The sequence below is a fragment of the Branchiostoma lanceolatum genome, chromosome 17 (assembly GCF_035083965.1).
Source record: "Branchiostoma lanceolatum isolate klBraLanc5 chromosome 17, klBraLanc5.hap2, whole genome shotgun sequence".
NCBI classification, from domain to species: domain Eukaryota; kingdom Metazoa; phylum Chordata; class Leptocardii; order Amphioxiformes; family Branchiostomatidae; genus Branchiostoma; species Branchiostoma lanceolatum.
The window spans coordinates 11,019,352-11,035,453 of record NC_089738.1 but is presented as its reverse complement, the minus strand read 5'-3'; the positions used below and the strand labels follow the sequence as shown (position 1 = coordinate 11,035,453).

The 16,102-nt window shown below is 39.8% G+C and overlaps 1 protein-coding gene across 2 annotated transcripts in view; it reads right to left on the bottom strand.

Annotated features, from left to right (window-relative positions):
* The window catches only part of LOC136422551 (collagen alpha-2(IV) chain-like), a 50,194-nt gene that overhangs the window by 21,708 nt on the left and 12,384 nt on the right, over nt 1-16,102 (bottom strand). For both annotated transcript variants that reach the window (XM_066410332.1, XM_066410333.1), the window contains exons 3-14: nt 13,168-13,233; nt 6,182-6,316; nt 5,016-5,060; nt 4,758-4,820; nt 4,035-4,088; nt 3,398-3,466; nt 3,123-3,158; nt 2,933-2,995; nt 2,691-2,726; nt 2,344-2,385; nt 1,928-2,044; nt 1,364-1,423 (exon numbers count right to left, since the gene is read on the bottom strand). In XM_066410332.1, the coding sequence (XP_066266429.1) occupies nt 1,364-1,423; nt 1,928-2,044; nt 2,344-2,385; nt 2,691-2,726; nt 2,933-2,995; nt 3,123-3,158; nt 3,398-3,466; nt 4,035-4,088; nt 4,758-4,820; nt 5,016-5,060; nt 6,182-6,316; nt 13,168-13,233 (786 nt within the window). The remainder of the gene's footprint in view (nt 1-1,363; nt 1,424-1,927; nt 2,045-2,343; nt 2,386-2,690; nt 2,727-2,932; nt 2,996-3,122; nt 3,159-3,397; nt 3,467-4,034; nt 4,089-4,757; nt 4,821-5,015; nt 5,061-6,181; nt 6,317-13,167; nt 13,234-16,102) is intronic.

Here is a 16,102-nt window from a genome sequence, read left to right as displayed (position 1 = left end):
TACAGTAGTATTAACTGCTTTGACCTGCTGAAAAGGTCTTTCTGAGTTAACTTAAACATTAAATTCTATTCATTTTTAATTTGTTAACACTGACATTTGTCTAGTCTAAATATAACAGAGTTAACATTAATATTCATCGGGCAAAATGTCAATTTCATTTTGTTAAAAAACGTGTATGTACCATATGCTAAACTCTGAGACAAACCGAGTTCTGATGTTCTGAATTGATATATCAATAATTTGGCAAGCTGGCAATGTACTGCACATTAACACCCATGGCTTCAATTTGGTACAGCCACAACTCTTATCTGGCACAGGATGACACACTGTCTGACTGGCAGATAAAAGTGGGAGAAAATCACAATCTGCAGCATATGCACTTTTTCAAGACCTTGGAGATCACAGTGATCGCAGACCTCCCAGTGATATGAATGATTTGCCAAGTCTGGTAAGACAAACATTGGTCTGAGGCCACTGCCATACAGCATCAAGTGTCAATCACACATGTAGACAATGACTGCTTCCAATGGTGGTTTCAGATAAGGACAGAAGCATTTTGGCTCACAGTTTACATTAAAATCTAGGTAACTGCTTATCAATGCACATGGCGTCGTGTGGCGCAAGTGTAGAGCGCCAGCTGTCAAACAATGGGACCCGGGATCTAATCCCAGGTTGTGCCCAGAGACATGTCCGAACTTGCGCCCTGACGTTGTGCCCTTGGGAAAGGCACTTAACACGACTTTCCTCACTTCACTCAGGTGTAAATGAGTACCTAGCTCATCTAGGGTTAGGGACGTCCCTCGGATAGGACGTTAAATGGAGGTCCCGTGTTTGGGGTGAGCCACACCCCGCGCACGTTAAATAACCCACCACACCCTTTCGAAAAAGAGTAGGGGCATGCCCTGGTGTGCGATGGTCCATATCTTACAGTCCGGTCTGGGATGACATCTTGAAAAGGTGATAGTTCACCTGTTATGTCAATCCTTCCACAAAATGTGGTAAATCAAAATAAATCAAGAATGAAGATGGCAACTTTCAGAAAAAAAATCATTTCCTTCTGGAGGAAAAATATCTGAATACTTCTCGTTTTTTGCTTTCAATAAACATGAAACAACTGATCAAAACCAGTCAAGTTCAATGATGACTACATGCTTAGTAGTATGTTAATGCACAAAGTGTAGATTCAGTTGTAAATGTTTTTTTAAGGCTTTCCTGTATACAAATTGAAATCTACAACTTAGAGATAAGGTTGTGTGGGGTGTGTATATGTTAAAGCTGTTGACTAACAGCAGTTCAGATCGCTAGAAGAGTCAAAATTTTGAATAAAATAAAATACATGTAATATGGTACAAAAATGACTCACCTGTCCTGGTGGTCCAGGGGGGCCGGGGTTACCAGGCAGACCCTTAGGACCCGTGGGACCCTGTCGGATAAACAACGGAAATATTTGTAAGTGTGACGTGATACATCTTAAGTTTAAGATGACATTTTGTGAGACAGGCCAGCCGAACCAGCTGTCCATTATATTTATACAGAAAAGCGGCGAGAGATTCCTGCTCAATTCCCAGAGGATTCCAGACTTAAACATGTTTAGCTGTTGCCAGATTAGGAAGGAAGGGGTGGGTGGTAAACAAGTCCACCAAACTTCCTTCAGTGTGTGAAATGACTTTTTTGAATGTCCTGATGACACAAACTGTTATGGCAAACAGTGAAGTTTACAGTTCTGTAACGCATCGACATCATGTATTCTTTATCTGGTGTACATCCAATCATTGTCAGGCTATAACCTGTGGTATTGTTACACAATACCAAGACCCAATGATCAAAAAACCCTTAGACAGATTATGTCATTATTAGCGTCACTCAAAAATAGGAAATCTACACACTGAGGAGGAAAAGTCCATCTTATAGCAGCTGTAAAACTTACCCTGATTCCGAACTCGCCCTTCTGTCCCTTCTCTCCAAGAGCTCCCCCTGGCGGCTGTCTCTGTTCTCCAGTTCCTCCACCTGGGGGTCCGGGAGGTCCGGGTTGACCTGGCTCACCCTGGGGAAAGGGGACGGGAGAAAAACTTTGTTAGAACACGTTCTGGCAGCCTATGTCTGCCTCCTCAGTCTATATGTTTTCATTCACATATTACATCATGGGAGACTTTCTGTCTCAAGTTATCAAAGAGTTTTAAGGTCTCTCAAAAACAGCCACATCATCTTGGAAGATAATAGATTGCAGACTCAAAATGGAAAGAAAGTATTGAACTTAACATAAATACTGATGGATAAGCAAGTGTTCTTTTACATTATCATAATGTATATAACAATACAAGTTAACAATAGAGTTCTACTTACAGGGTCTCCTTTTGGTCCTGCAAAGCCAAGGCCCATAGATCCCTAATAAAGAAACAATCATAACGAATGTTAAAAAGTGTATACAGTCTTGACTGCAGCTACAGTAATCAAATTGAACAATCCATAATGCTTACAGGCTAATTAATACTAATTAGACATGTTGAGAGAAGACATGTTGCTTAAGACAAATGATATGGACTGAAAGCGACGAAGAGTATCTGTGGTAAGAATAGTTGTATATTAGTTTTGCTTGTCAATGATTTAAATTTGTTTTAACTGAAATTTAAAAGACAAGTGAAACCATTTTCATATGCTCACAGGAAAAACACAGGTCACGGCATACTTACTTTCAAGCCTTTGCCTCCCTTTTCGCCTCTGTCACCCTATTTATTGAATCGTGGAAACAAAAACAAAAATATGGTTAATGACATCAACTACCAACAAAGCCATTGTCAAACCATTAAGGCAGCAGATGATACTTGAAATCTAGATGTTAGAATTGCCTTGCATACTTGCATGTTGCATGGGCAAAACAACAGTTTGTGACAATCTAATGTTGTGTTTTTCCTTCTGAAAGAATCCACCATACCTGTAAGCCAGGATCTCCGGTACCTCCTATGCTGCCAGGGAGTCCATCTAAACCAGGAGGACCCTGTAAGCAAAACAAGAAAATGTATTTCCGTTAAACACTTGATTATCTTTCTCACTCTTTAAAAGTTTCTTATTTCAGTTTTTGAAAGAAAAAAAAGATATGTTGTGTTCTTATTAATCCAACTCACCGGTAATCCGTCAAGGCCAGCTCTGCCAGCATCACCCTGTAGCAGGGGACAAAGATGTCATGTCAGAACAAACTCAACACAAATGTTTATCAGTTGGTCTAGCCAACCATATGCCACCAAACTCAAAATTTCATTAGCTTCTAAATTCCCTTCCTTGTTTCCTCCTATGCATTTTTTTTGCCATTTAGAAGGCAAGTTGTGTTGGTTTGAGATCAATTGTTCAGTAGGAATACTATGTAACTTAAAAACACACGACACTGAGCAGCTCTACCCACCTTTTGTCCTTTAGTACCACCAAGTGCCAAGCCAGGTTCACCCTTGACTCCTTTCTTGCCTGTTTTACCCTAAAGAAGAAACATACAGAAATGGTGATATATTTGTTGTACTGTAGTCTGTCATCACCTGCAAGTGAGTGTTTTCAAAGGGTCCCTCTTTCCACCTTCGAGATCTAATGCCCATCTAATGTTGTATACATATCAAATACACTTAGCTGACACATAACATATGTACTATAAGTGTTACCCATAGTTAGTTGTACAGGGGACAAATAAAATCTAGTCTATGTAGACAGGTGGTCACTATAGAAAGGATCCTTCATGCTTGTGTCAATGGGAGAAATCATCTAAGGGATCGACATACATGTACCACATTGGCCAGGACCTGGTGGTCTTTATCATTACTGTATGTAGTTACTTTTACAGGTTTGACTATAGCTCTACATTGTACAATATAGGAATATACAAAATTGTTACAATGTAGGAATATACAAAATATTTGATTTTGGCTGATATCACTGAGCTACAACATCTTTGGTTCCCATACACAAAGTCAGCATGTTTCAGAGATATGCTTATGTTTGCCATATGTCGTATTACTAGTTGAATACAAGTGTCTAACTCTAAATTGACCTACCGGTGGACCCCGAGAACCGTCAACTCCAGGTAAACCTGGGCCACCTGGGTCTCCCTGGAAATAAACAGCACAGTTGAATACAAACAAACAGGAAAATACTAACACTTATAAGAGCTAGTGAGAAAGCTAGAGAGGGGGGGGGGGGGGTTGAAATGATTGAGAGTGCATGCCCTTTCCAAAAAACTTTTGAGGATGATTAAAAGTGCATTAAAGCCAACAAATTTTTCAAAAGACTGAAAAAAAGTATTGCATTGGTCACAGCAGGCTTTCATTTCATGGCTCACTCTGACACTTGGATTATAGATAAGAAGGTAAAGAAACAAACAGCCCTGACAGTGTCCTCTCCAATTTTGCTTGATCTTTTATCTACAGGAATGATACCATATGGTATAATGTATGATTGTGGGCTCTCAAATCCCAGAGAGAATCACACTTTCTTTTGTAATGATGAATCTTACATCCTATCTACATTTTCAAGATATTCCTTTGATATCATGAGGCAGTTTATAATATGATGCAAAAAATAGCAATACAAGTTATCTGAGTGCCTTTCCTCACACCGTTTCTCTACAGTTAAAATTGTGCTTCTACTAGGTAGTATTATATAGTCCATCAATATACAGTTCATGTGCAAGCACGTCCAACCCCCAGATGATGGGGAAAAGAGATGTTAAACTGGATAATGAGTGAGTGTGACAATAGCAGTAATAAAAATATTCTTACTTGGGTTCCATTGCAGCCATCTAAACCAGGCATACCCATAGCACCCGGTAACCCTTGCAGGCCCTGCAAAAATACAGTTTATAAATGGGTTAATATTACAAACATAAAGCAGTTATGATTTAATAAAATGCACATAACTCTTTCACATCAATACATATCAGAAAAGACAGGAAAACATGTATTCCCAATACTTTCATTTATTATAATTATCATGTAACAGTTACACTAAATGTAGTCAGATATGAGAATAATACTTACAGGGATACCATTTAAACCGGGAAAGCCTGGAACACCCATTTTCCCCTGCCAAAAGTAAAACATGATTAAACCTCAAAGTACCAGATACATCAAGCCATCAACATTAATGATAAAAGCAAAGTCAGTAAAAGTCATGCTGGGAGGTGTTTACACAAAAACATAATGGTAACCGCCATAACCATTTATCCAGTGGGTTAGAGTCAATTCCACATTACTGAGAGGGTGTTTGTTGCCTTTTGTTCTAACATTTGCAAAACCTTTGTAACAATCTAAGGGAGATAAGTGACTGTTAAGAACAATTTCCAACATTCATTTGATGTTCTAAATAGTTTCTGCTGTGTTCCAACATGTTAGACAAATTTCTAACATTGCACATGTTATTTGTATTATTTTCGAAACTGTTGGAAAATAGGTTGATCATTTGTTCCTACAAGTTCCAACATTATAACAACATGGTATAACTGGGTCAGTGGGATGGGAACAGGGCAATTCACACACCCCTTCAAAGTATAGGGGATTAGGCCTGGGTGCCATGCATAGACACTTCAGAACAAAAGTCCAGACGTGAAATCTAAAAATATACAGAGGCAGACAATAGAGTGTGATTAGCACCTACTTTTATGGGGGCAATAACCCAAATCTACCATTTGAAAAATGATGCAAATTGTTCCAACATGTTTGAACAGTGAAACAATCACATAGATGTTTGAAAATTGTTCTAAATAAAGAGATATTTGTGCAATTACTTTCCAAATAGTTCCAACATATATAAATAAGTTCAAACATGTTCAAACTTTCATTCTTGATTGTTTGAACAATTTGAACTATTTTGACTGGAATAGTCTTTTATCTAAAATTGTTTGAACTCACTAGCAATATTACCTGAAAACCCTCTCGGTGACATGGAATTGACTCTACATTTATCCGCCCCTTGGAAAAAGTGTTTTTGAAAGATCTCTAGTGCAGCACCTAAAGGCATGCATAGTTTAGATATGAAGGCGTAGATTATACTGTTGAACATCGCATTGGGGATCTTTTAAAATCCGTTTTTAGGGTGGCGGATATCCATGACCTGGTGGAACTATATATGTATATTAGGATATCAAATGTAATTTTTTTCTTGACAATAAAATATGTGCAGATAAGTTCTTAAAACTTGTGTATACCCTGTCTCCCTTTGGCCCTCTTGTTCCGGGGTTGCCGGGTTCCCCTTTATACCCCTTCTCCCCATATGGTCCTTCTGGTCCAGGGAAGCCCTGGTTGCCCTGTAATCCTTGAGGTCCTATTGGTCCTGGTCCCCCCTGTAGAATAAACAAAATGTTTACATCACTGTTTACATCACTGTCCATCACCAAACCATTCATTCTACACACTCAAGATAAATTACGTCACCTTGACCTGACGTATCTAGACTGACCCAGTTTACCAAGTAATACTGGAGGTTTTTAGGTCAATTTAGATGTTGGTCAAATACAGACTGAAGGTTCTGGGTCAGTTACTTTGCAGCCTTTGAGGGAAGTTACATGGCATATAGACATATATAGTTACACACTTCCAGACAGTTGGACACAATTAGCAAAGATATTAGATTCTTCCTTTTCTTTTGATTGTAGGGAGTTGAATAGTGCCAACAATATAGAACTTTTCATGATTGACAGCACTATACAATGTATATTCATGGATCAGTATAAAAAACAAGTTTATCATTTCCGTTGATGATTTAACAAAATTAATTAATTTCTTACTTGAAGTTGAAGACTTTTTCAGACATTGAACCAAATAAATAGCATTCAAGTTCTGTGTTTGGGAATAAAGGATATTGAGTTGCATTCACTTGAGAATGCTTAACCTCACTGTTGCCTAACTCTACAACCAATGTAAATTCTCAAAAGACTACATTAGCAGTGAGGGGGTTAATTCTCATTTGCGCCCACACAGTGACTGTGGCACCACGCAAGGTCAGTAATGCATGATGGACAACAAGACATTCGGTGTGGGCGGGCAGGGCCCTGAAATGTTTACTTTCGTATCAAATTTTTCCAACAGCTATATACTTCACAAGGCAAGATGTGTGGAGACAAACAACAGCAGGGATATATAATCTAACTTCTAAGGCCTAGGGCACTCATGTTAGACAGCAGGCCTTAAGAACACCAGGAGGTCCTGTGTCGGATGTTTTCTTTTCCATTCTTTAAGAAACTGGACCAAATGAAGGTATCCAGTATTTCACCTTAATTTGACCCATGCATCAATATGTCTTCTCAGCTCGTCACTGTCGGCTACTTCAGCAAACACAAAACTCACAGCCTTAGAGACTATGCCAAGTTGTCAACCACAAGACAACGCATCATCAATGCCGTTTGTGCTACTCAAATATATCGGTATTTTGATGTTTTTTTTACCACTCATTCAGACAGGTGTGGCACAACAGATGGAAGATTGTGTTTCGGATGCAGACATTTGAGAGGGTAGAGAAGAATACTGCAGGGCACATATGAAAAACCTTCTGTACAACTGCTTTAGACCACGTCGCTACACTGTGTTTAGTTTGTCTCAAATATTCCATTAGCCTTCCACACAAGACTAAAAGAGTACCTGTGAAGCTTTCACACTTGAACACCTGCATACATGCTACCATTGCCCAAGTGCAAAATCAACATCAACTGAGGCAGTGCCTTTCACATTGAAGCCCGCGTCCACTTGCAAGACTCTTTAAGTTCGGCTGAGTTTGATGCAGAGTAAAGATATAATTATTAGGGCTAGTAGCAGAGTAAGTTATACAAGTAAACATGTAACAATGGCAGCAGTGTTCCTCCAATAGGTGCCTTGACAATACTCAAGCACTAACTCTACCTGTGATGTTTGTATAGTGCATGTGATACAGAACACATGGACGTAGGTTCTGTTTAGAGACTGCTTATTTGATGCTTTTGCATTGTGTTCACACAGTTCGCATTACACAAAGGTCATGGTCAGCAGTAAAAAAAACAGAAACATTGCTAGTAGCTGGCATTCTGTATTTACTTAATTCAAGATAAATATTTTGAAGCACACTCTCAAATTGGCATTAGGTATACAACACCAACTTACATTTCTGAATTTCTTAATTCTAACTCAGAGAAAATATAGTTGGTAGAAAGCTAACTGGAAAACAGGAAACAGTCAGTGATCTTGACATACTAGAATCAAGACAGACAAAGAGTTTTACAATGGCCCGTTGGGAGGTTAGATGTACAAATGTAGGACACAGGACTCCTTTATATTTGTTTAGACAGGGGGGTTTAGGGTTGAGAGGGGCACCTCAACAGGACAATTAGCAAACCTAACAATAACAGAAGACCTCACAGCAGTTAATCATCGGTTTTTGACAACTGGGTATTCGTAGCGCTCATTGACTGTCACTGTAAATTTTGAAATAAATTCAGAAACATTCCATTTTTTCTCCTATTTAGCATGCTTATCATCTAATCTTTGATTGACTAAAGTTGTAGGCTAATGAGCCTTTTTTTATTTAGTCTTTGGAAAAACACAAGGGCAATAAAAACATCCTTTTTTTATTGGTACTGTCTAGTAATACGTGTATTTCACTATTTGTTTGTATTCAAGTCAGCATTCACTTTGACCTAAGTTTAACTCCTCTTTCATCCTTACAACAGCCTTTCCTTGACTGTTGGCCAAGGACCAGGCTCGTAAAATATGAAGGTTGTTTCCAAAATTCCACGAAACTCCAGGGACAGAAGTGACAACCATCTTACCAGATGAATTCTGGTAGCTATAGGTTCTTCAATACAGTTCTATCAAGTGTTGAACCCTTCCAGAGTACATGGACGCTTCGGCATGGGGTAGAAATACTGTGGCATATGTGTTCCACATTAATTTAAAGGCAGAATATAATGGGAAACCATTGCTCCACTTTAAACATGCAGCATGCATTTCAGGGCACTCAAACGTGGATGAAAAAAAATTCTTGGAACACTGAGAAGGTCAAGCATTTAAGGCACCTTACATATGCAGGGATTCTGTGCTGAAGAAATGTAGAATCAAAATTAAGTAAATATACGTATTTTGACAGTCACTTGTATGTTAAAAATGAAAACTTGCATAGTAGGACTTCTACATGTAACTTTATATCATGAGTTATCACTAGACGTTTCTGCAACTTCTTGCCAGCGGGCAGCACTTGGGCTTTAGCCGGAAAACCCACACTTCAGACAGCTGTCTTCAGAGCTTTGACTTCCATTTTTGTAAATGAACAGCTGACTTTTAAGCCTATTTATATTCTTTTAATCCAGAATTTCCGCATCATTATAAAAAGGCACATCAAGGCAAACGCTTTAAATAGTTGTTAATATTCCCTGTTACTCAGTGTGAGAGTGAATAAACCTATAAAATCTCTAGGTTACGTTTCTAGTATAAGGCGTCACGGCTGTCTACAGAACATTTGCCCTTGTGCTCTACTTTAATAAGTTCCAGCTTTTACAGTTTTAGTGCAAGAGTACGTGACATACTTTAGATCACAACACTACTACCTCTTCTAGAGCTCATTCTTTAAATGATGGTGCTTACTTTTTGAAACTAGGCATTTGTTGCAAATTAGTGTGTTGTGAAGTTCGGTTGGTTAGAACCGCTAGATACTGGTTAAAACAGCTTAGTCTGACTGCCCAGAGGGTTTAGAGCCCTGGACCGCTGTCAACTTCGGCACTTGTGATTCATTAGGGTGTAGCCTTACCTTAACCTTCTACCTTCTATGGACTCCTCCATGCACCACATATGTGTTGGTTACAGCAGAGATATGGTTAACACGAGTAATGCATCATAAATGTCTGTACATTTGCTGTAAAAATCAAGCGATGGTTGAAAGTGTTAAGCACTTGGAAGGTGGCCACTTGGTGAGGTGTTTTCCTGTGTGTCGGCCGGGTGCCTGTTCCCAATCAGCTGGAGCTGCAAAGAATGCAGACATACTAACACAATTTACCAGACCCCATCCTGCTAGCCATGGACTGTCTTACAGTTGACCTCCAGACAATGCACTTATCAATGTGATTCCTTGGGGAGACAAGTGGAGCTCAGCCTATGTCTAGAACTCAGGTGGTAGTCATGTACCTTCACAATCTTACACCAGGTTTTTATCAAAATGCTGTGAGTAAATACATAATAAGTCTTAGAGAGTCTCTCTTCAGCATCCCTGACACTCAACGTTGACTGACTTACTAGTGTATCACCCCTCTATACCACACTGCTGACATTTGACATGTAGGACAAGTTCACAAAGTTCTAGAAAAGCATAGAGGTCGGAATTTGGACATGCATGTATGCTGGAGCACATGCATGTATGCTAGAGCACATGCATGTATGCCAGATATCATATCTTTTGATCAGAATTCAGTATAATTAGCCTCAGATGGTCATGTCTTAACCCCTGGGGTCTTAGCCTTGAGGACAAGGTTATCAAAAAGACATGTCATTGCTATCACGCCATTGCTATCGTGAAACTTCGGGCAGCTTCCAAGAGCTACTTTGCATTTTTGCTTATTTAAAAAGTTTTTTAGAAGAAGGCACCCATCCATAATGATGTCCAGAAAAGTATTAAAATTAAGACAATTGTTACTGTATAGGTCTAATAATGAAGACAATCATCATCATCTTTATCCAACCTTGGTCAATCCATTTTGCAAACAGCCGACATCTTACACGTTCCCTTTTGAAAGCATGGCACCATCGTGTTTAAGTTTATGTTGTCTGGTGTCGATACCAAAGCCCAAGTCCTGTAACTAACAGAAGTTACAATGTCTGATAAAGCACAGTTAGTGTTCTCTGGTTTCACCGAGCATCAATTAATGATAAGAAGCAGTCACTGTTAGCAAAGGTTCGCATTTAATTTCGACCAGTTCTGCCTATCTTGAAGTATAGATAAATCGAGGTTAGAAATGTTACGGAGAGGTCATTGCAAATTGAATGAAAAATGAAATATTAGGTGTTGCTGTCATTTAACTCTCAGCAAAATAGAACATAGATAATTTTTTTCAAACATCAAGCTAGACTTTTTTTCAGCTCCGAATCAAATCCTGCAGAGAATGGCATACATGAAATGGAGTTAGCATAGCCCTAGATTCCTAAGCCACAGTAAATTCACTTGTGACTTAAACTTGACAAATGCCAACAATGCAGTTGGGTCCACGTTTGTGTGAACCAAACCATGTACAAGTCTTTATCAGAGGATTGACAACAGACCATGGGAAAGATGACAAATCATCATTGTCCCAAATACAACGCAGTGACATCACAGGATGAAGTGGGTTCGTTGAGTGTGAGAAAGGGGGCATCCTTTTTGGTACCAGTTGTGTCTATTCAAAAACGGGACCTGTTAAATCTCCAGCTCACTTCGGCTAAGGTTGCATATACAAACTACCAGTCGTGTGCGTGGGGGACAGGAGATTTCACAGCTGTTCCACCTACTCAGGACAACAGGAGGAAACAACATCTGGACGTTGGTTACCAAGGCCATCCCATTGACATTGAGGATATCAACTGGCAAGTGCAGGCTTTGCAGTCACGCAACTAGCATCAGCCATGTTGGTTGGTTAATGACCTCCTACGTCACTCTGTGTGAAAAGTTCGCCATCCTTATTTCTTGTCTTTATATTTAGAGAGCACTGGAATATCGAAACATCCTGTCAAAATATGTTTGTTCCTTTCTTTCCAATGCCTGGTTGCCACCAAGGATCGTAACACCACAGCAACACTGGGCCTGTTTTTAAGACAAACTATCCCTATACCTTTGCCTTTTTTCGGAGTCATATCACAGGAATTGTAATACAAATCCCCGATATGGAAGAAGGGTGCATGCGATCACAAAAGGGTTTGAGGATGTCCACTGTTTGTATTGTGAAGTCCCTTCAGCAGCCAAAAAGGAAGACTTGTGTTGCCAACAGCTGACTGTTCTTCCCTGCATGCATTCACGATGTCAAACAAGGATTAAAGCCAAAAATCATCTCCCTCTTGCAGACTTCTGTAACCCACCTGTTGCTCGTCTATTCTTAAATCAAATTAAAACTTCATCCACACCAGCCAAGCCACCACGTCAGTCTGGCAAGTGTCCTTTTCTTGGACTTTGCCCACAAAAAACACTTACATGTCTGGTTGGCAGCTACATCTAATTGGTTTGTATGAACTTGCATTCAGGAGATACATGTACAGACAATCATCATGCAATGATTATTTCACCGAATGATCATGATGTTGATGCTGATCGATGCACATCCAGTGGTAATGATAATGAATTATTTTATCTCCTGCTCCAACCAAACTTGTAAGCATTTTCTGCTTAATGTCCCCTTGTTTTTTTTAAAAATGTGCCTGTCCTCGTCATTTATAATTCTAAAATTATGCCTGACAGAACAGTGACTGTTGGCACTTCCCATTTTTGATTCCACTCTGTTCTTTAAAATAAGTTAGTCAGCTTTGAATTCTGAAAATTTCTTGAAATTTAAAGAAAGACAGATCAAAAGCCCTGAATTATGACGGACTTATGTAAAACAAGTGAGGACTTGACTTTGGGGTACATTTAGCAAAGTATAGTTGGCTTTTCAATTTAAAGTTCAGCCTCCCTTTAAACCTTTCTTCATGGTCCTTATCATCGCCACATCTCAGGATTCCCTTTAAGGCAAGGTTAACCCATAAATCAGCCTGCAAAGGACACTTTGTTGAACATTGGTCAAGTCCTGCTCCCAGCCAATCACAGTCTACATCATGTTGGCACTCTGAATGCTAATGAAGTTTTGAACAGGTGAGTCCTCATTGGCTGGAAACTGGGTAACACCAAATAAGGGCAATCTCATGATTATATAGAAGAATCCAGCAGGTGAATTTAGTTATTCCTTTTCCGTGTCCTGTGGCTCATAAACCAACATGAAGCTCCTCAATCTAGCTTGGTAATTGCTGCTTAGAGTGATGCATATCTACAACTGCCAAATTGTTTTCTTTGCAGGCCCATATATATGGTTAACTACATCACACTTTTGACCCAAAGAAGTAAAAGTTGGTCCTGATTGGCCTTTAACGTCATTGAAGGCGTTGCGAGTGTCAGCAACCCCCATCATTCTTGATTTCAAGTTCTTTTCAGTTACACTTCAGTGCATTTCTGTGTACTTACCCTATTGCCTTTCTGTCCTACACAGGAACAAGAACTTCGGCCACTGCATCCCAAACATTGTGTACCCTGCAGCAACAAGAACAAAACATCACATTAGTATGAGTTATCCGAAGTTGCACAGGTACAAAGTAAGCAAAAATATGTCAACAGATATTCAAATACAAACACTGCCCACAAAGACCACTCAGGGGACAATATACTGTAAGTCTACTTAGATCCGCGGGGACTAAAATCCGCGGTTTCGGGCAAATGGAGAATCCGCGGTGGTTCTAAATTCGCGCTGGGCGATGAGTAGAAAAAAATAACTGAATACTGCCATCAGAAAATGTTTGGTTAATTTTTAAAAATCAAAAATGTTACGAAGGTCGCCACAAAACTGCTTCAAAATCGTCAGAAAATGCGGTCCACGCCGAAACTGTGACGGGGAATTCCCGCCTTGTGATCACGTGAAATCTTGCAGTCAACCAATCAGAGCAAAGTTTTTCTGACTCAAACCAATCAGCGCTTAGAACAGGCGGTAAACAAGAGTAAACAAAGATGGCGGCCCAGCCCGGCCCTTGCCGCTAGCGCGCTGTATTTTGAAGTAAAATCACAGCGTAAACACGACTCATCTACCCTACCTAAGCAGAATTTCCACGGGAAGAAAATTAAAGGGATAGATTCTCCACCGAATACGACCACAAATGGCGGCGAATGGCGGCAAATCACAGCGTAGGGACTCAAATGCTCGGGCGAAAATCTTTTTTTTTCTTTACGTATTTTTGCTGGCTTTCTTGAAAAACAGGTTTTTAATGAGATCAACATATGTCAAAGGCACCGATATCGATGGTTTGCAAGCATAACAATAGCAAGAAACAAAAGAGCGTGATTGTACGCCGGTAAACGGCGTCCCCACGCCCGTAACAACAATGCAAAGCCAAAATTGTGGCGTGTATCTCCATAGTTATTTTCTGATTTCTCAGTAAATTACTCTATGTGTGTAGCGGTCGGGAGTAGCGACGCCGCTCGGCCAAACTTCTGCGAATCATATGTAATATCACTTGTTAACTGGTATGTACTGTGTAAAAGCTTGTCATGTTTTACACAATCGCGTGCATTGTTTATGTGTCGCTTTTCCCTGAAGTCGAGCTCACTCGTATATGTGGGGAGGGGGGCAAAAGTACGATAAACATATCCGCGGGGAAATTGATTCGCGGCGCAGAGGTCGCCGCGGATCCCGCGCCGCGGATCCCGCGGATCTAATTATACCGCGGATCTAAGTAGACTTACAGTAATCTGGTCTATGTGGACAGGTGGTCATTAGAGTCTTGTCAGGATTCCTAATGCTTGTGTCAAATAAGAAAAGTATCCAAAAAGTGATCACATTCATTGATTGCCATTGGCCAGGTGGTCCTTATGTAGAGCCAAGGTACATGTTTGACTGTTTGACAGATTTTGGTGTATCTTATCATTCATTGTCACCGAAGAAAGCACTCACAGTGCCTTTTCTGTGGTTAAGCGGCCAGAAGTTTTGGCAAAGTCAGCACAAGATTACTGCAAGCTTATCCAAACATCAAAAATACTGTAAAACATTCACTAGAACAGACTTTGTGAGGAATTGTTTGACAATTTATTTCTGCGTAAACATATCAACTTAATTGCACTATTGAGAGATATGTCATGAAGCATAAACAATTCGCCACAGCTGGTCAGTAACATGGTCGGCTGAAAAGCCTTTCTACCATCCCACCACTGAGATAGCCACAATAAAACATAACATACAAAAGTCTTAGTGGTCTAAGAATTTCTTAACCCTACCAGCTCTATCACACATTTCGAAAGGCAAATTTCGCTGACCTCAGTAAAGCTAACTTTTTTTGTTGTATTTCTTTGAAATCCACATCTACAAAGGTGGGTGGGGCAACACATCGGGGCACATTATCATGCACTTTCCATTGTCTCTCATGCAAATTTCAGCGGCATTTTCCCAACTTTGGGAGCGCTCCTACTTTCGTAGGTATGGCACAACATAATGGCAGCACGCACTTCCTCTGTAAACATATTTCTCTGTAAAAATGGCCGCAGCTTTTTCTTGGCACACCCTCTGCTCTTCCTGTACAGGGTGTCCCCAGCAGTAAGAGAGCATCAAATGACACCCACATGTTTTTAAAGGACCATTTGGCAGAAAGCGTGGTATTTTAGACTAAAAAAACAAAGTGACATGGACCGGGTTGTGTACAAGTGACAACGATTCCTGGAATGCAATATTTACACAACTTCTCTTTACCAGTTGTACAAGGGACTTATTAATCAGCAGTATTATTACAAGCCCAGCTTTGAAGTATCTCATGTTGTATTATTTTGAGTAGAATGTGATGATGTACATTTGACATTGTAGTCTTTTAACAGCTGCAAAGTGAACTTTGAATGCTGACATCAGCTTTTTCTCACTTAAGTTCACACGAGTTTCAGCACAGTCACACAATCGCTACATTACATAACATGTTTCTGTTGACATTTGAATGATTTTCTCGAGTCTAGCATCATCTTAGATTGCACTTACTTGAAACTGTGTACATTTAACTGTACAGGTAGAATAACTTTCTTTGACATCAAGGAGTAAGAATGGGTGTGTGTAACCCCTTATACACACCCTCCATATCTACCCATGCAAGGTTATCACATTCCTCATCCTTAGACTTTATCTCATGGTGCAAAAATTCCTCTGGGAAAGAGTTTGTTATTGGTACAACTCCTTGTTTGTGTGGTATTACTTTTCATGTCCCATACTGACCTTATGTGCAGGACCACACACACAAGTGTATGTATCAGTCAATCAGTCAAATGTCCAGTCATTTACTGTGATTTACATTGAATGTTGCACTGAAGAACATGCAGCACTCAAAATACTTTTGTTGCACACCTTTATTGGTGCAATCAAAATCACCAGCACCAG